The sequence below is a fragment of the Uranotaenia lowii genome, chromosome 1 (assembly GCF_029784155.1).
Source record: "Uranotaenia lowii strain MFRU-FL chromosome 1, ASM2978415v1, whole genome shotgun sequence".
Lineage (NCBI taxonomy): Eukaryota > Metazoa > Arthropoda > Insecta > Diptera > Culicidae > Uranotaenia > Uranotaenia lowii.
The window spans coordinates 138,023,985-138,049,781 of NC_073691.1; the positions used below are offsets into that span (position 1 = coordinate 138,023,985).

General features: G+C 36.5%; 1 protein-coding gene across 3 annotated transcripts in view; it reads left to right on the plus strand.

Moving 5' to 3' along the window:
• Positions 1–25,797, plus strand: part of LOC129740259 (dopamine receptor 1) — a 708,993-nt gene that overhangs the window by 20,220 nt on the left and 662,976 nt on the right. For all 3 annotated transcript variants that reach the window (XM_055731865.1, XM_055731866.1, XM_055731867.1), the window contains exon 2: positions 83–1,285. In XM_055731865.1, coding sequence (XP_055587840.1) covers positions 1,220–1,285 — 66 coding nt within the window. In that variant the 5' untranslated portion in view covers positions 83–1,219. The remainder of the gene's footprint in view (positions 1–82; positions 1,286–25,797) is intronic.

Consider the following 25,797-nt stretch of genomic DNA (forward strand, 5'->3'; position numbering starts at 1 on the left):
TGAAATAAAAAAAAACGCATTCTAATGTTTCATAACGATTCTGTTCACGCTCAAAAAATAATTATTCTCTTTTTTTTTTCAGATCCGCCCCTCAAACTTCGATAATCATCCATTAAAAAGGAAAGGAAACATTACAAAAGCTTCACCGGGATACCGCTTTGATAAAACCGCAAACATACCGAACGCCATTGCGTTAAGCCGGAAAATGAAGAATACTCGAAATCGCAATATTCGAAATCGTTGAATCAACAATAATTTGTTTGGGAAACTCAGAATAAAACAAACACATGGACGAATAATATCGTTTTTTGGCCTCCAGCTCGGACCAAAAGTGAGTTACGTCAAAAATCGAATGAATTGAATGATTATCATTTTTGAAAAGAAGAAAAAAACGAATTACCATTGCTTCCGACCGTTTGAAAGGAAAAGTAAAAATAATTTAAAATTGTGCATGTAAGTAAACGTGTTTGGGTTGAACTTTGTGGCGAATAAATGCAATCCACAGACGAACGTCAAAGTTCGTGGAAAAAAGCTTCATCCCCCAGCCCGTTTTTTCCAGTAAACAGTTTGAAACTTTGAGCGTAAAATTTGTTTCAGCAGCTAGTCAGCGATCGGGAAACGAAAAAAAAAAAGTTTCGAAATAGCTTTGGCAAATGCTCTTTTCGCGGCTTGATGCGATCGCTCAATGTCAGTGTGATTGGATATCGTGTTTGAAGTTATCGCAGTCTAATTCCTGCAATCGGAAAGAAGTATAAATGGAAATGGTGAAAACATTTTCCCTTCGTTCAGTGAATCGTGAACTAAAAAGTTTTTCTTTCGACAAAGACGACGACGACGACGACGTCTATTTTGGATACGCTTTTTGGCGTTACTGTGGGAAAAAATCATCAACTACGGCAAATTTTCCACTCTTCAGCTACATATTCTAAGAACAGAATAAGGATTTCCGATTCCGACTATTTGGTGAAGTTGCTTTTGTTGTATACGAAGCAGCAAATGCAAAAATAAAGAAGATTCAACATTATTCTCACTAACATGGTGCTTCCTGGATTTCGTTCGGTTCGATTGTTAGTGAACCGAATTGCGATCAAGTGTTGAGTGAAATACGGTTGGCAGCCGCAAAAGTTGTCAGAAAAGTGCGCCCAATTAAAAATCTGCATATTAACTGAAATATTATACCATAAAGGGTTCGTGATCCCGGAATTTCGAGCAGGGAGGAATGGTAGATATGGACATGATGGACATGCGAGGAGCCCTAGGATTCCTTTCCAGCACAACAAGCACGGTAATATAAAAAAATCACAATTTACAGTTGTTTTTTTTTTTTCTTGGAGAAACCATCAATTACACTATTTTACAGCATTTTTGAACTTAGTAAACTGAAGATCATTTTTCATGTAAAATCGGGCGCTGAATCCGAAAATGAAATTCAAAAAAATCTCAGTAGAACCGTTTTTAAGTTATGCTCCAAATATCAAATTTTGGAAAAATGAAAAAAGGTTCTTGTACTTAGATGAAAATATCTCGGACGGCATAACAGTAATTTGATATCTCTCTTTTGCATATTGAAGGTGAATTAATTTTCTATCGATCATTCGAACATTGGTTTTGCGTATGATCAACAGTATTGTTGATATTAGTGACTTTATGATAGAAAAAAATATAAAAAACACATTTTTTTTAGATAAAATTTTGTTTCAGCGAAAGTTTTAGACTCGATGGTAACATTAAAAAAATCCGATTTTCTTTTGCGCTTAAATGTCAATTTAAAACAAAGATTTCAAGTGGTTATTTATCAAAATCGGTTGAAAATTGAAGAAGTTATGGCTACTCTACCATAACAGTATTTTTTTGTAGTTTTTAATAATTTAACGAACCGCTGTACACTTATCATAGTATAGGAAGAATGAAACAAGATAAATCTCATTCGCTCCAAGTCAAAATTATTTATTAGCTTACCAAAAGGTCACATGCCAAATTTCAGAAAGATCTGACCATAGGGAGGGGTTGCTTGAGTCTCAAACGTGAATAAAATTTTAAGGTATTTTGCCCGGGAAGAATGAAAAATACTGGTTTTTCATCAATTACTTTTTTCATCACTAGCCGATTGTATTTTATGGTTGGTTTTTTTAAAGCCTAAGTTGAGACAAATATTTCACCCGAAGACTGTAACTCGATTGGATTTGAAACAGGAAAGTTATTGTGGTTCCAAGATTGTTTTTTGGTCGAAAATTCTAGTATAAAACGCAATGCGTAAAAAGTACTCATTGAGTGTTGGACAAAATTTGCGGCCTTTGAATTGCAATAAGTTTTTTACTTCAAGTCCAATTGTGTTGCAGTCTTCGGGTGAAATATTTGTCTCAACTTAGGCTTTAAGAAAATCAACCATCAAAAACAATCGGCTTGTGATGATAAAAGTTATTGATGAAAAACCAGTGGTTTTCTCTTATCAGTGGTTTTCTTTCCTCCCGTGCAAAATAACTTAAAATTTTTTATAATTTTTTCTATCATAAAGTCACTAATATCAACAATACTGTTGATCATACGCAAAAAACAGTGTTCAGATGATCGATAGAAAATTAATTCACCTGCAATATTCAAAAGAGAGATATCAAATTACTGTTATGCCGTTCGAGATATTTTCAATCAAGTTCACGATTTTTTTTTTAAATTTGTAAACTAGTGTTATTTATGCTATCAAAAAAAGCCGAAAAATCGTTGGATCAATCTATACCTAGGGGCCGTCCATAAATGATGTCACGCGTTAGGGGGGGAGAGGGGGTTTTGATTTTTGTGACAATTTGTGACATGGGGGGAGAGGGGGGTCAGCTTGAACGTGACATCATATCATTGTTACAAAGAAGGGGCAAAACAATAACAAATAATCTTATCCTAAATTCACCAAAATTATACTACGTAAACTTTATGAGCATAAGAAAGTACACAAGAACACTTCCACTGCAACACTCAGGAAAGTCCGCCCCACTAAAATTTTGGCAAAACGTGAGCAGGAATGCTTGGCTATTCTAACCTGTGAAAAAGATTTGGATGAAAGAAAAAGAACTAGATTTGAATGGTTTCTCAGACATCGTCGCTGATGCTGCAGCTACTGCCTCGACTTTCCCTTTCATTGATATGGAAAGTCATCAACATAATCTTTGAACTAATTAGTGAAATGTGTTTTAAGCAAAAATTGAAGGCTTGTTAAAAGTTGGTAACCTGTTTTTTTCAATTCTTTGAATAAAACTGATGAATTTAAATTAGAGATACATTTTTAATCAAATTTCTAAAGAGTTGAGAATTTTATCCCGCGAGGAGGGGGGGGGGTGAGGGCGGTTGGCTTCATGAAAACGTGACGTAGTACAAAAAGGGGGGTAAAGGAAGTTGTGACAAAATGTGACAAGGGGGGGAGAGGGGGTCTATTATTTCCTAATTTTGCGTGACATCATTAATGGAAGGCCCCCTATATATAAAAATGGATTTCTGTCTGTCTGTCGGTCTGTTCATCGTCAAACTTGGCATCTGAGGGTTTTTGGGGCCGGAGATGGTTTCTATAATAGTTACAAACCGCCCTGACTTAAGGGAGGGGGGGCTCCCATACAAAATTTGTAGTATTTCGAAACAAATCAAAGTCATGGTATCCATTTTCTCGAGATGTTTTTTCCCTTGGGGTGGTTTGTTTTCGTCCCCAAGGCGTCGCAAGCCAACGCAACGTCGCGAAAGGATAGTAGCCATGGCATAGCATACTGATCAGTGTGAATATTTAGGCACGTATTTCTCAACCAAGCATATTTTCAATGCACGTGGTGGCGATATGAAGCCTTGATGTGATTTTTTACTACTTGATTCCTAGCTCATTTGTACAGCACATGGTTATAGTTGTGACCCAGATTGACATTTTGCCGATCGAATAAAACATATACATTTTTTGCCAAAATCTGAAATTGAAAAGTCATGGCATCCATTTTTAGAGAATTTCTTTTCTTTGAGGTGTTTGTTTTTCGTCTCTATGATCAAGCAAACGTCGACGCAAGTGGATAGTAACCGAAGTACAGTACCGTTCATAATTGTATAGAAATTGGAAGCACGCGCACTGTCACTTCGACTTTGAAATTCCATAACTTTTGACTCTGATGATATTTTTTGATCAAATTTTCTGCGTTAAATAGATCAACTATCACATTATTATATCACAAAATTTGAGCTTTCTGGAGTTTGTGTGGCCTGAGATACAGTAATTCTACGAAAATCGGACTTTTTGGACTTTTCTCATTCAAACTGTAATATCTCAGAAACTACGCTACATTTTTAGTTGAAATTTTGCAGAGTGATTGTTGAAATGTAAAGCTATCATGTCTAAAGTTTTTGAAAAGTTTTATCGATGGGATCAAAAGTTACGCGAGGTACAATTTTTCAGGCATGAACCTAAAAAAGGCGATTTCTATAGAATTTTGGACGATTGTTTTCATAGGAAACTTCTATTTTATGTTTAACAACCAGTAAATCTATTTCAACCAAGAAATCAAAACAATATTGCGAGATTCTGATTTCAAAACACAACTAGATCTTTAATTTCATTTTTTCATTTCATCATTGCTTTTGCCAGACGTTTTTTGACTGATTTGTGGATGGAAACGATTATGTTCTCATGAATCGTCCAAAATTCTATAGAAATTGCATTTTTAGGTTCATGCCTGAAAAATTGTACCTCCCGTAACTTTTAATCCCGTCCACAAAACTTTCCAAAAACTTCAGACATGCTTACTTTATATTTCAACAATCACTCCGCAAAATTTCAACAAAAAATGTACTATAGTTCCTGAGATATTACAGTTTGAATGAGAAAAGTCCAAAAAGTCCGATTTTCGTAGAATTACTGTATCTCAGGCCACACAAACTCCAGAAAGCTCAAATTTTGTGATAAAGTATTGTGATAGTTGATCTATCTAACGCAGAAAATTTGATCAAAAAATATCATCAGAGTCAAAAGTTATGGAATTTCAAAGTCGAAGTGACAGTGCGCGTGCTTCCAATTTCTATACAATTATGAACGGTACTGTATATTGTTCATTGATCGCTGGAAAAATTTAATAATTAGGCGCCTGTTTCTCAACCAAGAACCTATATTTCTTATGCACGTGGGGACGATATGCAACCTAGATGTGTTTTTTCTTGCTTAGTTGTACACAGCACGTGTACAAAAGATAAGAGACTAACATTTCACCTGAAGCCTGCAACTCGATTGGACTTAAAACAAAAAAGTTATGGCTGTTCAAAGATTCTATTTTGGTTACAAATTGTCCTGTAAAACTCAATGAGTAAAAAGTACTCATTGTGTGTTAAACGACAATTTGCCACAAAAATACAATCTTGGAACAGCCATAACTTTTTTGTTTTAAGTCCAATCGAATTGCAGCCTTCAAGGGAAATGTTAGTCTTAATTGAAATTTTAATAAAACCTTCATAATCAAGCAATTGATTGGTAAAGACAAAAATGCATGATGAAAAACCAGTTTTTTATGCTTCTTTAGAACACTATGTCTCAGAATCCCTTTCACACTTTAGATTCAGTGCAACCCCTTCCTGTTGTCCGATTCTGCTCAAATTCGGCATATGGCCTTCTGATGACTCCTTTAAACCATCAAAGTCTTTTTTTGCAAGTATTTTGATTTTAAAGTAGGTATTTATAAAGACAAATTTGAAAAATTAAATAAAAAATATCCTAAATTGTTATTTTTGTTAAGCATTAAATCGTGAATAGCTGTTCACACGTTGATACAAACCACATGTTTTATTCAGCAAAATTTAAGTGCACAAAAATCCGCATCTTTTGATGGCATTGGTATCAAAAATATTCTACGCTTGGTACACATTTTGGTCAGTTGAATTCAAAATTTTTGGACCAAAAAATTTTTTTTTTCTTGAAAATAGCTTGCTAGTTTTACATTTTGATACAAATTTGGTTCATTTTGTATTTTTCACGTGTAGTTTTTAACTCAAACAAAATTTAAAAAATATAAAATATATAAATTTTATGAACATTTTTGGACCCAGAATTTATTTAAAATCAAATCTTTTGAAAGTGGACTTTTTTTAAAAATCGCGCTTGCGGAACCTCTAAACATGATTTTTTTTAGTCGGCCCCATACAAAAGTTTGTTCGGCACATCCTAATCTACCATTTGGAGGGTGAGCCCCCAGATTCCCAGAAGTAATGCAATTTTGGGACACCCTACTTAGCATTTGGGGATATTGGAGGCCAGGGAAGGTTCCTATTATGGTTTGATACCCCTTCTCTGAAAGGGGGGAGGGGCCCTCCTTATCCATGTTTGAATTACTCGAGAATCGATCATGCCAATGGATCCTAAATTGGTATGAAAGTGTATTTGATTACGAGAAATATTTCTGAAATGGTTTGGTACCCTTCCCTTCTTCCAATGAGTAAATAGGAAGTGGGAAGGGGGCTCCCATACAATTTTTCGCATTATTCGAGAACTAATCTAGCAAATGGACCAAATTTAGCATGCGGGGGTGTATGGTTAGGAAGAATATTTTAAAAATGGTTTGAGACATTTCCCTCCTCCTGATGTGGAAATAGACAAGGGGGAGGGGCCTCCCATACAATTTTTTTTGCAAAATTCGAAAACTGATCAAGCAAATAGAACTAAATTTGACATGGGTGGTTATTTGCTTACGAGAAATGTGTCTATGATTATTTGGGATTGAGGAACGATTGGGAAAATATAAAGGGGGAGGGGGGAAGAGGGTCTTACTTACAATTTGATGTATGTTTCGATAACTAATCATTTAAATAAACCCTAATTTCACATAGGAACGTAAAAGACTACGAGTTAAGTTTTTACTATGTTTGAGACTCATCTGTCCTTCCACTGGGAAGATAAAAGGGAAGAGGAGGTCTCCTATACAGTTTTAAGCATTACTCGAGAACTATTCGAACAAAAAAAAACCAAATTTATCCCCAGCTAACATGGAATCGTAATAGAAATGATAATACAAATCGAAAATTCCGGCTTTTTTCAATAACCATCGTAAACAAGTTGGGTTTGAGTAATTTTCTATCATTCATTTACGACAAGCTTTCCCCAAAAAGGTTGAATCGGATAGCAGTTCAGTCAATTAGTAAAAATGACTCCAAATAGTTGAGAATATGCTAATACGACATTTACGATTTGAGTGAACTGAATTACGACAAATGGGCGATCTTTCATTCTTTGTTCCTTGACCGGTTCGTGAACAGAAAATCTTAAATATAGAGCTAAAGCGCGTTTCTTTTCAACTCATGAGTTGGCATCGTGGTAAGATACCGGACAGCCAACTCGGAGGACTGGAGTTCAAATCACGGTCGGGGGAGTTTTTTTTCGTTTTACTCAAATTACTTTAAATAGTATATTTTGCTTTTTGTGCGAAAATCGAATCGTTAAAATCTTGTCATTGTAGCTATATCGCCTCCACTTTTGTAGCTATATGCTATTTTGGTAAGTTTCATACAATCTTTTCATCTGGCATATTTGTTTGAATAATTCTGTTGTTCCTGCGATACACCCTCTTAAATGTGTGCTGGGTCATGAAGGTGTATTGGAGTATGAGAAATGTTTTTTTTTATTTTTCGAGAAACCTCTCTCTCCCAACGAAAAGAGGGAAAGGAGGAGGGAGGTTTTCATACAGCATTTTTGAATCATTCGAGAAGGTATTACTCAAACTTTGATGGTAACAAATTGGGAAGACTATATAAAAACAAGAAATATTTCTAAGATGATTTTATTCCCCTCATGGGATAGGAAAGAGAAGAGAGGTTTGTTTTCACCTACCATTAATGGGGCATAAGAGAGGGGAAAAGCAGTTCCGCATAAATGTTTGGTATAACTTGAGATTAATTAGGGAGTGCTGGATGATTTTGGTCAAGAAATAAATACATGTACCATGTGAACGCTTTAGAAATTCTGAGATCACTAAATAAAAAAAAAAACAGATTTGCATCAAGGTTGCATCAAAAGTGAATATTTTGGACCGATTATACTTTGCGAGGGAGCTTGATGGACCAGACGGCTAGCAGTATTATTAGTTGGTATGATTTGCAATTGAAACGGAAGTTGAGATGAGCAGGAATTTTGGCGGTTAAACATTTTTGTGCTGGTGATTCTTTTGCAAATCCGGAAAAGCTTTCTGCTTCTGCGTGAACTGCCACAAAACTGTGATGGGAAAATACCTCAAAATGATGAATATGGGCCTCAATAAACCTGGAAAATCAATATTGAGACTAAATTTGGTTTTGACTGCAAGATAGTGCTGCCATCTACGACTTGAAACTGGAAAAAGTGTGGTTTACTGAACAAAATCAAAGTTTTTGATTTCTAACCTACTTTTTTCTTTAAATCACGAATGTTTGTTTCATCATTTTACGTCATTTTAATGAAGTATATCAATAGTTTGGTAAAGAACTACAGCACAAATAACAAATTCCTTAACGCTAGAGGAGCATCTCTTAAACTCCCTTTTAAAACCTTTGAAAATGCAGTTATCTATTCAGCATTATTATTCACTTTTACACAGTAAATTTTTAAAAATAATCTTGTTTTTGTTGAAAAACTCAAGTGGCACTATCCTTACTTCGCACCCATTTTTTCACATTTTTTGACCCTCAACGCCAATCGCTACGTCCAAAAAAAGTAAACTTATGCTTGATTTATCCGTTAAGCAATTCAGAACAACCTGAAGAAGGAAATTTTTGTGATTTTTAATCATTCATATTTTAACAAGCAATACACATAGTGTTACTTTTCTTATTTCGCTCACTTTATATACCAAAAAAAATGAATTTCTGTCTGTGTGTTCCCTATAGACTCGAAAACTTCTGAACCGATTTGCGTGAAACTTGACATATGAAGGTATTGGAGGCCGAGAAAGGCTCCTATAATGGTTTGGGACCCCTCCCCCTTCCTGTAAAGGGGGGGGGGGGGTGTCTCATATAAAAGTAATTAGTCTTCATAACTCGAGAACTGATTAAGCAAATCATACCAAACTTGGTGTGGGTAGGTATTTGGGTACGAGGAATGTTTCTAAGAATATTTGATACCCCTCCCTCCTTCCAGTAGGTTGATCGAAAGGGGGAAGGGGGCCTACCTTATAATTTTTAACATAACTGGAGAACTTATCAAGCTAATGGAACCAAATTTTGCATGGGAAGCTAGTGGAATACGAGAAATGGTTCTAAGATTATTTCAGACAGAAAGAAAGCAGAAGCAGAAAGAGCAGAAGATAGTTTCTTCCATAGGAGATAAAAGAAGGGGGAGGAGGCCTTAAACCCCTTTTTTATTGCATACCTTGAGAAGTATTCGAGTAAATGAAACCAAATTTAGCTTGGAAGGGTTTTTGGTACGATTAATAGTTTTATGAATACTTGGTAACCCTCCCTGCTTCTAGTGAGGAGATAGAAAGTGGGGATGGGACTCCTTCACAATTTTCAGCATAACTGGAAAAATAATGAAGCAAATGGAACCAAATTTGACGTGAGAAGGTATTTGATTAGGAAAAATGTTTCTATGATATTTTGAAAACCCTCCGTTCTTCAAGTCGGAAAATCTTAAGGGAGAAGGGTTCTCACACAATTTTTTACATCACTCACGAACTTACCCAGCAAATGGAACGAAATTTGGCTAAGAAGGGTATTTGAGCACAATTTTTCTGTGAATATTTGATACTACTCCCTCCTTCCAGTTGCGTGATAGGAAGGAGAGAGGAGGGTTCCTTCACAATTTTTTGCATAACTAGAGAACTAATTGAACAAATGGAAACAACTTTGGCATGGGATACAGCATTTGGATACATATAATTGATTTTTAAGACTTCTTTCACCTTCAATTGGGGATACAGTTAGAGAAGAAGTATCTAACAAATGGAACCAAATATGACATGGGAACAATCATACAATCGAGCAAATGGAACATAAAGGGTGATACGGTCAAAATTTGGTCAAGGGAAAACGCGTGTAAATCGGTGAAATCGTTTATTTAAAAAATCAAATTAAATTTCTTTTTCATGTTTATTTAGAATAAAATTCAGGAAAAATATTCAGGTAGGCTTCCGCTTTTCCAAAACTGAATGGCCGGGCCTTACGCTTAACCCCTGCCATCAGATTTTGTACAGCCACCTTGCCCACCTTCTTCGCCGCAGAAAGCCAGTTTGCCTTAAACTGCTGCTCGTCCTTAGCAGTTTTTTTGGTCTTCTTTAGGTTGCGCTTGACAATAGCCCAGTGTTTCTCAATTGGGCGGAGCTCTGGCGTGTTGGGAGGGTTCTTGTCCTTGGGAACCACCTGTACGTTGTTGGCGGCGTACCACTCCATGGCCTTTTTACCGTAATGGCAAGATGCCAAATCCGGCCGACAGTACGGAACAACCGTGTTTCTCAGGAAAGGCAACAGACGTTTATTCAAACACTCTTTCACGTAAATTTCTTGGTTGACAGTCTTGGAAGCTATGAAAATGCTGCTTTTCAAGCCACAGGTACAGATGGCTTGCCAAATTAGATATTTCTTCGTGAACTCTGACAGTTTCATATGCTTGAAAATATCTGCTACCTTTCCCTTTCCTTTTGCCGCATAAAACTCCTGTCCCGGAAGCTGATTGTAGTCGGCTTCGACGTAGGTTTCGTCGTCCATTACCACGCAGTCAAACTTCGTCAGCATCGTCGTGTACAGCTTCTGGGATCGCGCTTTGGCCGTCGTACTTTGTTTATCATCGCGATTTGGAGTCACTACCTTCTTGTAAGTCGATAGTCCGGCTCGTTTTTTGGCTCGATGCACGGTTGTAGACGATACACCCAGCTTATTTGCGGCATCTCGGAGAGAGAGAGGTTAGGGTTTCGCTTGAAACTACAGGCAACTCTCTTTGTCGTCTCAGCGGCTTCCGGTTTTCGATTTCCCCCCGATCCAGACTTCCTGGCTGTCGAAGAACGTTCCCCAAACACTTTAATTACATTTGTAACGGTTAATTTGGCAACTTTTAGCGATTTTTCCAGCTTTACGTGCGAGTAGTTTGGATGTTCGCGATGCGCGAACAAAATTTTGATACGCTGCTCTTCTTCCTTGGACGGCATTTTCACAACTGAAGAGTGAATTCCAAAATCAAAATAGGAGCAACATTCTACACACACACACCTTCAAAATGAGGGGTGTTCAGGTTTTTTAAATGCAAAATTGAAAGAAATACGTCAAGTTGATATTGACCAAATTTTGACCGTATCACCCTCTATTTTTATATTTCGATAACTGATCGAGAAAATGGAACCAAATTTGCATGGGAGCATATTTGTGTACGCGCAATGTTTCTTCGATGGTTTGAGACCCGCGTTTCTCCAGCCAGAGGGGAGATATAAAGTGGGGAGAGGGTCACCCGAGAGTTGGAACTTATCGAGAATGTTAAGCCATGTATGACTTGGGATCATATCTGTATACAAGAAGTGTTTTCCTGATGTTAAGAGTCACCCCTTCCTTTCATTAGGGATATAGGAATGGGGGAGGGGATAACTCTCACAGTTTGTTTAATAATTCAAGAAAGAAAAGGTAAAATAAGTGTCCCGTGACGTTATTTTGTTATAAAAAATAGGATAATTTAATACCCTCTCCACATAAAAAAGGGTTAGCGATGATTCCATATATTAAAAAAAATTGGCACCTTCATAATATTTACAAATGCTAGTTTATCAATTGATAAGGCAGTTCGGAACAAACAAAAATGATATTAAATTAATCATGAAACTATACAAAACTAAATACAACACATTCGGTGGCTCAGTGAATTCTGAGATATAAAATGTTGAATTTCCAAAAACAACAACATTGCGGTCCTTCGTTAAGGCCGAACAACAATTAAAATCGAATGATGGACAATGATGCTGCAAAAATTAAGTGGCTTAATATTTTAACATTACTACTAAAATATTAACTACAAAAAAAAAATGAAATGTTGTCTTCATTCAATTTCCTTAGCCCTCGCACTATTCCCCTTCAATTTTTTCCTTCAAACTTTGCCATTTGATAGGGTTTCTAGCCTTTTGTCTTAAACTGGCCTACTCTCGGAAAATGTCCTTATTTTTTAAATATAAAAAAATTACCTCAAACTACAACAAAAACTACACCAAAACTATACATTTACTAAGGAAAATAGATGAACTCTCACATAAATCAACCTGCTCCTTCTAAACGCATTAATTGCATAAGGAATGGTGTTTGCGAGCCTTCGAAAAAACAGATATTTCAAGATTTTACATTTTTACTTATGTACATTTGAAATTTTCAAAAACAAACAAAACAAGTTTTCCCCAATTTAAAACTCTACTTATGGGTTTATAAACATAGAAAAAAGTTTTGAGATATTTTAACTTTAGACTTAGTTTATGATTATGTGCAAAAATTTCATGTCGATGAAAGGTATCCCGGTGATCAATGTTACCTCGTTTTAGGGTTCATTTATAACGGAGTAAAATTCAATAAATCGAAATTTCATTTATTTTCCATATCCATCCAATATTTCACCAGGTATCACCAGATAAAGTCGTTCTAAAATGATCAGGTGCAACCAAATTGATTTATTCCCAAAAGTTCTACTGTAATAAGTTTGTTTGAAATTGAGCCAACCAAACGAAAACAAATAAAAATTCATCATACAAATAGGCTGATTAATATTCCTTCACACACCCTCGCAGAATAAAACCAGAAAGCAGCAGCCCTCCTTCTATAGTAGAAGAAAAGCAATTAAATTTTTCATCATCCTCAACACGACAGGTGTTGTAGATATTTTCTAAATTCAAATGAACCACAATACCGGGAGGAATATTCAATGGCTGCCAACAAAATGTCTGGGGGGAATTTGCTACTGGCAGCCTTGGAAAACCCCAAAATATGTCATCTATTTGCTACGGTTTTTTTTTATTTCATCCGCAGAGCAACAGTTTGAATTTGTTCTATTCGTGCTGAATGGTTTGTGTGGGCCTGTTTCCATGTTCGACCAGTTTTACGAAAGACCCCTTGGGCAGATAGGAAGTTGTACTCTATCGATAAAGTTTTCCGATTATGTTTCGGATTGCCATTGGGTTACATTTTCCATTGAAATGAAAGGGCCGGAATTTGCTCTAGCACGGAGAGTATCGCCTAGCTGGGGAAGTAATTAATCATGGGCAGGACTGGTTCACGAAAAAAGATTAGTTTGGACCGCGAGGAAATTTTTGTCCACGTGCCTGTCCACGGAGAGGGGGTAGGGACAAGGTTTGCGAAAAAAATCTGTGTTTTTACTAAAAAAAAATCTGACTTTTTGTGAATTAACTAAGAAATTCAGTGATGGTTATCTGTGATGGAAAATTTCCATTGGAAATAGCATTAATTTAATTAAAAAGTCATGATAAATTTACATTTCACTTGAGGAAAATCAATTAAAATTTACAATTTTATCATGATTTTCCAAACCAAAAATAAATGTTCAACAATTTTTATTAAATATGTTCAAAATTTAAAAAATCCGGAATTGACAAACATTCTGTGATGAATATTTGTTCAAAATTTTGTGAAATTATAGATTTTTCTGTGATTTTATCAACTTTGGGTAGGGATTTGGGTCATGTCTACGTGGATAAACATAACTCATAAATATTTCAAAAGGTCAATTACTATTATTATTATTTAACCTAAAATACTAAAGTTTACTGCATTTTGGTGAAAAATACAAAAATTGTAAACACGACAAAAATGACAAAAATGACAAAAATGACAAAAATGACAAAAATGACAAAAATGACAAAAATGACAAAAATGACAAAAATGACAAAAATGACAAAAATGACAAAAATGACAAAAATGACAAAAATGACAAAAATGACAGAAATGACAAAAATGACAAAAATGACAAAAATGACAAAAATGACAAAAATGACAAAAATGACAAAAATGACAAAAATGACAAAAATGACAAAAATGACAAAAATGACAAAAATGACAAAAATGACAAAAATGACAAAAATGACAAAAATGACAAAAATGACAAAAATGACAAAAATGACAAAAATGACAAAAATGACAAAAATGACAAAAATGACAAAAATGACAAAAATGACAAAAATGACAAAAATGACAAAAATGACAAAAATGACAAAAATGACAAAAATGACAAAAATGACAAAAATGACAAAAATGACAAAAATGACAAAAATGACAAAAATGACAAAAATGACAAAAATGACAAAAATGACAAAAATGACAAAAATGACAAAAATGACAAAAATGACAAAAATGACAAAAATGACAAAAATGACAAAAATGACAAAAATGACAAAAATGACAAAAATGACAAAAATGACAAAAATGACAAAAATGACAAAAATGACAAAAATGACAAAAATGACAAAAATGACAAAAATGACAAAAATGACAAAAATGACAAAAATGACAAAAATGACAAAAATGACAAAAATGACAAAAATGACAAAAATGACAAAAATGACAAAAATGACAAAAATGACAAAAATGACAAAAATGACAAAAATGACAAAAATGACAAAAATGACAAAAATGACAAAAATGACAAAAATGACAAAAATGACAAAAATGACAAAAATGACAAAAATGACAAAAATGACAAAAATGACAAAAATGACAAAAATGACAAAAATGACAAAAATGACAAAAATGACAAAAATGACAAAAATGACAAAAATGACAAAAATGACAAAAATGACAAAAATGACAAAAATGACAAAAATGACAAAAATGACAAAAATGACAAAAATGACAAAAATGACAAAAATGACAAAAATGACAAAAATGACAAAAATGACAAAAATGACAAAAATGACAAAAATGACAAAAATGACAAAAATGACAAAAATGACAAAAATGACAAAAATGACAAAAATGACAAAAATGACAAAAATGACAAAAATGACAAAAATGACAAAAATGACAAAAATGACAAAAATGACAAAAATGACAAAAATGACAAAAATGACAAAAATGACAAAAATGACAAAAATGACAAAAATGACAAAAATGACAAAAATGACAAAAATGACAAAAATGACAAAAATGACAAACATGACAAAAATGACAAAAATGACAAAAATGACAAACATGACAAAAATGACAAAAATGACAAAAATGACAAAAATGACAAAAATGACAAAAATGACAAAAATGACAAAAATGACAAAAATGACCAAAATGACAAAAATGACAAAAATGACAAAAAATGACAAAATGACAAAAATGACAAACATGACAAAAATGACGAAAATGACAAAAATTACAAAAATTACAAAAATTACAAAAATTACAAAAATGACAAAAATGACAAAAATAACATAAATGACAAAAATAGCAAAAATGACAAAAATGACAAAAATGACAAACATGACAAAAATGACAAAAATGACAAAAATGACAAAAATGACAAAAATGACAAAAATGACAAAAATGACAAAAATGACAAAAATGACAAAAATGACAAAAATGACAAAAATGACAAAAATGACAAAAATGACAAAAATGACAAAAATGACAAAAATGACAAAAATGACAAAAATGACAAAAATGACAAAAATGACAAAAATGACAAAAATGACAAAAATGACAAAAATGACAAAAATGACAAAAATGACAAAAATGACAAAAATGACAAAAATGACAAAAATGACAAAAATGACAAAAATGACAAAAATGACAAAAATGACAAAAATGACAAAAATGACAAAAATGACAAAAATGACAAAAATGACAAAAATGACAAAAATGACAAAAATGACAAAAATGACAAAAATGACAAAAATGACAAAAATGACAAAAATGACAAAAATGACAAAAATGACAAAAATGACAAAAATGACAAAAATGACAAAAATGACAAAAATGACAAAAATGACAAAAATGACAAAAATGACAAAAATGACAAAAATGACAAAAATGACAAAAATGACAAAAATGACAAAAATGACAAAAATGACAAAAATGACAAAAATGACAAAAATGACAAAAATGACAAAAATGACAAAAATGACAAAAATGACAAAAATGACAAAAATGACAAAAATGACAAAAATGACAAAAATGACAAAAATGACAAAAATGACAAAAATGACAAAAATGACAAAAATGACAAAAATGACAAAAATGACAAAAATGACAAAAATGACAAAAATGACAAAAATGACAAAAATGACAAAAATGACAAAAATGACAAAAATGACAAAAATGACAAAAATGACAAAAATGACAAAAATGAAAAAAATGACAAAAATGACAAAAATGACAAAAATGACAAAAATGACAAAAATGACAAAAATGACAAAAATGACAAAAATGACAAAAATGACAAAAATGACAAAAATGACAAAAATGACAAAAATGACAAAAATGACAAAAATGACAAAAATGACAAAAATGACAAAAATGACAAAAATGACAAAAATGACAAAAATGACAAAAATGACAAAAATGACAAAAATGACAAAAATGACAAAAATGACAAAAATGACAAAAATGACAAAAATGACAAAAATGACAAAAATGACAAAAATGACAAAAATGACAAAAATGACAAAAATGACAAAAATGACAAAAATGACAAAAATGACAAAAATGACAAAAATGACAAAAATGACAAAAACGACAAAAATGACAAAAATGACAAAAATGACAAAAATGACAAAAATGACAAAAATGACAAAAATGACAAAAATGACAAAAATTACAAAAATTACAAAAATAACAAAAATAACAAAAATTACAAAAATTACAAAAATTACAAAAATTACAAAAATTACAAAAATTACAAAAATTACAAAAATTACAAAAATTACAAAAATTACAAAAATTACAAAAATTACAAAAATTACAAAAATTACAAAAATTACAAAAATTACAAAAATTACAAAAATTACAAAAATTACAAAAATTACAAAAATTACAAAAAATACAAAAATTACAAAAATTACAAAAATGGCGAAAATGACAAAAATGACAAAAATGACAAAAATGACATGAATGACAAAAATGGCAAAAATGACAAAAATGACAAAAATGACAAAAATGACAAAAATGACCAAAATGAAAAAAAAGGAAAAAATTACGAAACTGACATATATGACAAAAGCGACAAATATGAGAAAAATGATTTTATTGCATACTTCAAGTGACTTTTTAGAATATAAATATTAATTAAAGTGTTCCACGATAATGCTTATGTTATCATCAGCATTTTTCCGATCCCTTTTTGTAAAGTATTAAATAGTTTTGATCAAAGATATTTCTGAAACTTTGAGTCATTTCCAACCACAGGGTTAATGTTTATCTCAGTGAGGTCACTATCAGGCACTAGAAGAAGTATAACAAAAGAACATAATTTTTTTTTCATTTTTGTTTTTAATTTGTATTCAGTATTTGATATTTTATTAAGTGTTCTTTTTTAATGGTTTGAAGAGATAAATCGAACCAATAAAAACCTACAAGTATAACCTAGTAATAAGGCTAAACTTTCCTCGTCATTTCAGTTCTCCTTTTCCAACAAATATCCATATTGGATGGCTAGAGGAAAACAGCATAATGTATGTAGGCACACAATCTTTCACGAAATCAGTCCACGTCAAATGTGAACACATTTTTTTGTAGGCTGCTGCTGTAGGTAGCAAAAAGGGAATGCGGCAGAAGTTATAATGAAAATTGGGCAAAAAAACTCCGACCGGACAGTGACTCAACGAAAACCGGTAGATTAATTGAACGTAATTTGTAATCCCGGTCGATTCTGGCTGTGTGATAGTTTTTGTATCCTCGAAAGGAATGAGCACACTACAAATGAATGGAACTGGGAAATATTCGGTTATTTTCCCGCAGTCTCGGCAATTTTACATTTATACCATTATTGACTAAATTGTTTTGGTTTACGAAAGCCATCTTCCATTCGAACTTTTTGAATCTAGTTTATGAGGTAAAGATTTTAAATTTATAAGGTTTCAATCACGAATTTTAAATTTTGGAATTAATTCAAGATACTTACGATTAAATTCTATTTTTTCTGGTTGTCAAATCCAGACATCCTATTTTTATTTCTTTTCTACCAAAGCAAGATCAGACCTCAGTTTTACGTAATCAATCGTTTTTTTCGGACCATGCTTATTAGAGTGTGACAGTATTAGAATAATTGATTTTCCAATCATTTCTTCTTATTCTTCTTATCCATTTTTTTTCTCTCTGCTTCTTGCCGGATGCAATCTATGAATCAAACTGTTTAGCTAATAGCGTTCGGGCTCGTTTGTCCAAGGCAGAATTAATTATTCTGAAATGAAGTTGTTGCGCCAGAAATCTCCCACTGAGATTAAGATTTATGACTCCGAGAAGTTTAGCTGGGACAGGAACAGTGGGGGGCTTCTGTTTTCTTACTTCTAATTACAGGCTTTACATTCATCGCTGGAAGAAAATGCTTTAAGGTGAACAAAAAATGTGAAACAAAAACCTACGCAGGATCTGGACCGAATAGATTCGTTGGAATTAAATTGTCTATTAAATTTAAAGGTGAATTTGAATTCGTTCTTTGAACAATTGAGCAATAAGATGGTTGCAATTGGTCTTAAGACGTTGTACACATTGTTGAACAAGACTTTGGAAATAAACTTTCAAATTAAATTTTTCGAGACATCAGATGACAACAGTTTAACTGTTTTTTTCTCAAATCACCTACTTAGTGACTTTCAAATCGTTAGTATGAACTTGTCAAAAATCTATGTTATTTTATGAATAACGATGTATGTATCAATGTGTAAATTCGATACCAAGAATAATCTTCACTTGAAGCTTTTCCTCTACTGTTGTAGAGCAACATCGATCTGTTACGTACCACAAGCTACCTAAATCTGTCACTGCGAACTTTCATCCCCAGAAAGCAGAGTAATGGTTTGGTAAATGATGACATAATAGTTTCCACTTCGCCCTGGATCCCGTTAGTTAGTTAACGGGCACCGGAAACTGATACACACGACAAAAGAAAAACGACGACTTGGTAAAGCGTAAGTGAAAATCCGCTTCATCTTCTGGCAGCAGAAAATGCGGTGTAGTTTAAGATGAGCGAAAAGCTTGGTGCGACAGACTGGATATTTTTGGGACGCGTCTACCAGGGTAGCTAAACCGAAAATGGAGCAAGCTTTGCTAGGGATTTTTAGGTATTTTCTTCGAAAGGAGCAAAAAATACTGGTTTTTCATTGATAACTTTTTTCTTCATTGGCGGATTGCTTTCTATGAATCTTTTTCATAAAGCCTGAATTGGGACATATATTTCACTGAAAGACTCCGTTGGACTTAGAACAAGAAGTAATTGCGGCTCAGTCACTTCATGTCCATAGAAGGCTATTTAAGGCCCTATTTGTAACTTTTAAGTATATTGAGTGCTGCGTTTGACATGTTACAAAAATATTGTCATCGGTTATTTTAACGCTCAGGTCGACAACTGGAAGGTTCAGCGCGCAGCAGCTGGCCAACGAAAACGGCCCTAGACATATAGATTTCGCCGCCTCCAAACGAATGGTCGTACGTAGTACCTTTTTCCAGCACCGCCTTCCACACAAGTACACCAAGAGATCACCCTTCCAAACACAATCACAGATCGACCAACACCGCGCAATCACTCGAAGCAGCGCTGCCGACAGATGTCGAGCTCGACGAAGCTCCTCCCGAGGATTATTGGGATACCACCAAGACAGTCATCAACAGCGTTGGGGAGATCGTCATCGGGCATGTGGAACGAACTCGACGGAATAGCTGGTTTGAGGAGGAGGAAAGAGGATGATGAACAAAAAGAACGCCGCGTGGACGCCAGAAGTGCAAAGAGGTAAGCTGAAATGTCCCGGGATATCTAAATAGGGGTAGGCTTAAAAGTGGCACGTTATCCAAACATACGGGCAAATTGTGCCTATATGGAACCACTCCCAACGATGAGTAAACTTAAGGAAGCTATTTGCCAGCTGAATAGAAAAAAGTTGGCTGGGAAGGATGGCATCGCAACTGAACTCATGGAAATGGGCCCGGACAAGTTGGTCGATTGCCTACACCGGTTGATGGTCCGGATCTCTGACACAGAACAGCTACCGGAGGAGTGGAAGGAGGGGGTAATATGCCCCATCTACAAGAAGCGCGACAAATTGGACTGTGAGAACTACTACATTATGGCGTATCCTCCAAGAATGCCGTTAACACCAAGTCCCTACGCACCCCACCTCCATTCATCGATTTCAAAGCTGCAAACGAAGAAGCAGCGAGTCCGAATTTTCCAGGAGAAAAAGCGCCGCCTGGAGGAGGAGAAGCTCGAGGAGCTGGAGCAGTTGCATCGTTTCAAAGAAACACGAAAGTTCTATCAGAAACTCAACGCATCCCGCAAAGGCTTGGTGTTGCAAGCCGTAATGTGCCGGAATAAGGACAGGGACATCCTGACGGACAATCGTGACGTGATCAAAAGGTGGAAGCAGTCGTCATGTGCCTAAACGTACTATCAGAGAAAATCTACGAACTCCCTGGGTTACGACTGAATTGCGACGACTGAAAACGGAAAAAAGATGTGCGCTTCGAAATTATAACGAACAAAAATCTCCTTACACCAAGTATATATATCGGAAGCTTAATTCGGCTTATAAAAAAGCCAGCAAACGTTGTTACCAGAACTACCTTCGCCGAGTACAACGTAACCTCAAATCCTGCCCAAAATCATTTTGGAAACACGTGAATAGTCAGCGGAAAGAACCTGGTATTCCTACTCACATGTTTCTGGATGACATTACGGCGAACTCTGATCGTGAAATTTGCGATCTTTTTGCCCGGAAATTTTCAAATATTTTCACTACAGCTTCCACATCCCCAGAGCATTTGGCTAGTGCTATCAGGAACATTTCGCCACTGGGCTTTTCATTGAACGGTATTGAAATCGAGGATGCAATCATCTCAAAGGCAGCGTCGAAGCTCAAGAATTCCTTTTCTACGGGTCCGGACGGGATACCAGCTTCGTTTCTAAAAAGTTTCATGCCTGTTTTGTTGACTCCTATTCGTCTTATTTTTCAAGCTTCACTTGACAGAGCTACCTTTCCGCTACCGTGAAAAAAAAAGTTTATATGTTCCCGGTCCACAAAAAAGGTGATAGACGAGATGTCAACAACTACCGTGGAATCTCAGCCTTATGTTCGATAGCCAAACTATTCGAATTTGTGGTCCTGGATCCCATCTGCTCGTTTTGTAAGAATTACATTTCTAATTACCAGCACGGATTCATGCCTAAACGCTCTACGACAAGCAACTTGTTAACGTTCACTTCTTTTGTGCATGAAAGCTTTGCTGCAAAATCTCAAACTGATGCCATATACACCGATCTATCAGCTGCATTCGACAAAGTGAACCACGAAATTGCCATAGGGAAACTTGGACGCCTGGGGTTCGGTGGTACATTACTTGGCTGGTTTCGCAGTTATTTGACTGGGCGCAAACTGACTGTTCGGACTGGTGATACCTTTTCCAAGCAGTTTTCTGCCTCCTCCGGTGTGCCACAAGGAAGCCATTTAGGACCGATTATTTTCCTAATGTATTTTAACGACGTGCTTTCACTCCTTGACAGCCCAAAACTTTGCTATGCTGATGACCTCAAACTGTTTTACACCGTAAACGACTACGACGATATTAATTTTCTGCAAAATCAGTTCAACCTCTTCGCTCATTGGTGCGACATCAATTGCTTGCCATTGAATCGTAACAAATGCGCAGTTATCAGTTTTTCTCGTAAGCGGCAGCCTTTGATTGCGGAATACTTCCTTGGAGAACAGCCCATCGCACGCGTGGACCATATTAACGATCTGGGCGTCTTCCTCGATAAGCGACTGGAATTCAAGACACATACAAACAACGTAGTCAACAAAGCATCCAGAAGTCTTGGTTTCATTTTTAGAGTAGCGAAGGACTTCAAGGACGTGTATTGCCTGAAAAGCCTATACTGCAGCATTGTTCGTTCCATTCTTGATACGCATCTGCCGTCTGGTGCCCCTACTACCAGAACGGCGCTGAACGTCTCGAGGCTATCCAGCGGCGCTTTTTACGATACGCCCTTAGGCATCTGAACTGGCAAGACCCTTTCCGCTTACCAAGCTACGAAAATCGATGCCGCCTTATAGACATTGACACTCTTCAAGCCCGTAGACATGCAACCCGTGCATCTTTCGTTGCTGATATCTTGACATCGCGAATCGACTGTCCCACTTTACTGGAAGCTATTCCACTAAGTGTGCGACCCCGTGGTCTTAGGAATCAGGATCTTCAATTGTATGTTCCCATTCGAAGCAAACAGCGCCCTCATCGGTGCAATGAAATCGTTCAACCGCTTTTCCGAGCATTTTGACTTCGACGTTTCGTGGGATGTTTTCCGAAGAAAAGTTCTAAGTGCGCTGAGGGGCCCGTAGCTAGACCTAAGTGTTTTGTTTTAATTTAATTTTAATTTTAAGTCATCATTTGGATCTATATGTGATCTGTTGATCAGAATAAATAAATAAATAAATAAATAAAAGCACTTCGATGAACACCTGAACGGCGCACATGCAGGAGACCAAGACGGTGGGGGAAGGTATATCGCCGGCGTAGCCAATGACGTAGAAGAGCCACTCCCAACGATGAGTGAAGTTAAAGAAGCCATTCGCCAGCTGAATAGAAACAAGTCGGCTGGAAAGGATGGCATCGCAGCTGAGCTCATCAAAATGGGCCCGGACAAGTTGGCCTATTGCCTACACCGGTTGATAGTCTGGATCTGGACATAGAACAGCTACCGGAGGAGTGGAAGGAGGAGGTAATATGCCCCATCTTCAAGAAGGGCGACAAATTGGACTGTGAGAACTACCGAGCGATCACTGTCCTCCCGAATCCTACTCCGCCGCCTAACGCCACAAGCAAAAAGATTCGTGGGAAGTCATCAAGAAGTCGGCTGCATGGAGGGACGGTCAACGATGGACCAGATATTCACATTATGGCAAATCCTCCAAAAATGCCATGAACACCAAGTCCCTACGCACCATCTATTCATCGACTTCAAAGCCGCATACGACACGATCGACCGTAACGAGCTATGGAAAATCATGGACGAGAACGGCTATTCCGGGAAGCTGATCAGACTGATCAAGGCGACGATGGATGGAACGCAGTGCTGTGTGCGGATTTCGGGTGAATTGTCGAGTTCATTCCAATCGCGCAGGGGGCTTCGACAAGGTGATGGTCTATCCTGCATGATGTTCAACGTGGCGCTAGAAGGTGTGATTCGACGAGCGGTGGCCGAAACGAGAGGCACGAATTTCAACAGATCCAGTCAACTTATCTGCTTTGCCGATGACATTGATATAGTCGGCAGATCATCTGCGGCGGTGGAGGAGATCTACTGCAAACTGAAACGCGAAGCAGGAAGGATTGGGTTGATGATTAATACGTCCAAGACGAAGTACATGGTGGCCTGCGGATCCGAGACCGACCGAACCCGCTTGTCCAGCAATAGCAAGGTCACAATCGACGGAGACGAGCTGGAGATAGTCGAAGACATTGTCTCTCTCGGCTCACTGGTGACCGCAGACAATGACACCAGCCACCAAACTTATCCGGCGGCGTATTATCAGCGGAATTCGTGCCTACTATGGACTCCACAAGCAACTGCGGTCAAGAAGACTTAGCCCTCGCACGAAGTGTAACCTGTATACGACGCTCATTAGACCGATTGTTCTCTACGGGCACGAGACATGGATATTGCTCAAGGAGGATCTGCGTACACTCGGGGTATTCGAGCGACGAGTGTTAAGAACCATCTTTGGCGGCGTAAAGGACAACGGAGTGTGGAGGCGAAGGATGAACCAAGAGCTCACGCGACTCTACGGCGAACCCAGTATCCGGAAGGTGGTGAAGGCTGGCCGGATTCGCTGGGCGGGACATGTTGCGAGAATGCCGGACGATTGTCCTGCAAAACAGGTGTTCGCTACGAATCCGGTAGGAACAAGACGAGCGGGGGCGCAACGAGCGATGTGGTCAGAGAAAGTGGAGGGTTATCTGGTGAATGTGGAATGTCCGAGAAATTGGAGAACGGTTGCCATGGACCGAATGAATTTTTGGAATTATTATCGTTTTAACATCTTTTTGTCATTCGTGAGTTAGATCAACGATACAGTTGGCGGACAGTCATTGAAAAACCTATCCGATACAACTGTGATCGATGTTGGCTCAGGAAGCAACTGACTTGCCAACTGAGCTATACTACAAGCCCTTTTTTATTTATTTATTATTATTAAATCAACAGATCATATATTGATCCAAATGATATTTAAAAATTAAAAATTAAGAGACTAACTACAAATACAAATCTACACTGAACTTAGAACACTAAGAATTCTTCTTCGGAATACAACCTTCGAAACGTCAAAATCAAAATGCTCTGAGAAGCGGTTAAAAGTCTTGATGACGCCAATTATTGCAGAGTTGGCCCCGTAATTGTTTAGTTTAACAGGAACGAAGAGCTTAAAATCCCGATTCTTCAAACCACGAGGTCGGACGCTAAGTGGAAAAACCTCCAAAAGTGCGGGAGAGTCGATTCTTGATGAAAGCAGATCAGCGACGAAAGACGCATGAGTGGCGGTCCTGCGGGCTTGCAGCGTATCGATGTCGATCAGGCTTTCGTAGCTGGGAAGTCGAAAAGGGTCTTGCCAGTTTAAGTATCGAAGGGCCTCAAAAAATCGTTGGATGGCTTCGATGCGATCAGAACCGTTTTGATATTATGGGCACCAAACCGCAGAAGCATATTCAAGGATCGATCGAACCAGACTGCAGTAAAGACTCTTCAGGCAGTAGATGTCCTTAAAGTCCTTCGTCATGCGGAAAAGAAGACCCAGGCTTCTGAAGGCCTTGTCTACGATATAGTTGGTGTGATTCTTAAAATCCAGCCGCGCATCAAGGATCACACCAAGATCTTTCACGTGTTGAGCTCGAGATATTGCATCGTTGCCAAGGAAATAAACGGCTGAGAACGGGCGTCGTTTGCGGAAAAATGATATTACTACGCACTTACTACGGTTTAAAGGTAGGCGATTGGCATCACACCAGGAGGCAAAGATGTTAAACTGGTTCTGCAGGAAGTTCACATCTTCGGGGCCATTGATAGAATAGTACAGTTTCAAGTCGTCAGCATACGCCAATTTTGGTCCATCGAGGAGTTGAAGCACGTCATTGAAGTAGATTAGGAATACTAACGACCTTAAATGACTTCCCTGAGGCACGCCTGATGAAGCTGAGAACTGCCTTGAAAAACAGTTATCCGTACGAACTGTCAATTTACGTCCAGTAAGGTAACTGCGGAACCAGCCAATAAGAGATCCACAAAATCCTAAACGCGCGAGCTTTCCGATGGCAATATCATGATTCACCTTGTCGTATACGGCAGACAGATCGGTATGCATGGCATCAGTTTGGGATTTCTTTGCAAAACTTTCATGCACAAACGAGGTTAAGGTTAGTAAGTCAGTTGTAGTTGAGTGTTGAGGCATAAATCCATGCTGGTCGTTGGAGAGGTTGTGCTTGCATTACATGAAAATGGGATCTAAAACCACAAATTTGAAAAGTTTGGCTATAGCACACAGAGCTGAAATTCCTCGGTAATTATTAACATCTTTCCTATCTCCCTTTTTATGAACCGGGAACATGTAAGCTTCTTTCCACAGTGAGGGGAAGGTGGCCTGGTCAAGCGAAGCTTGGAAGATAAGC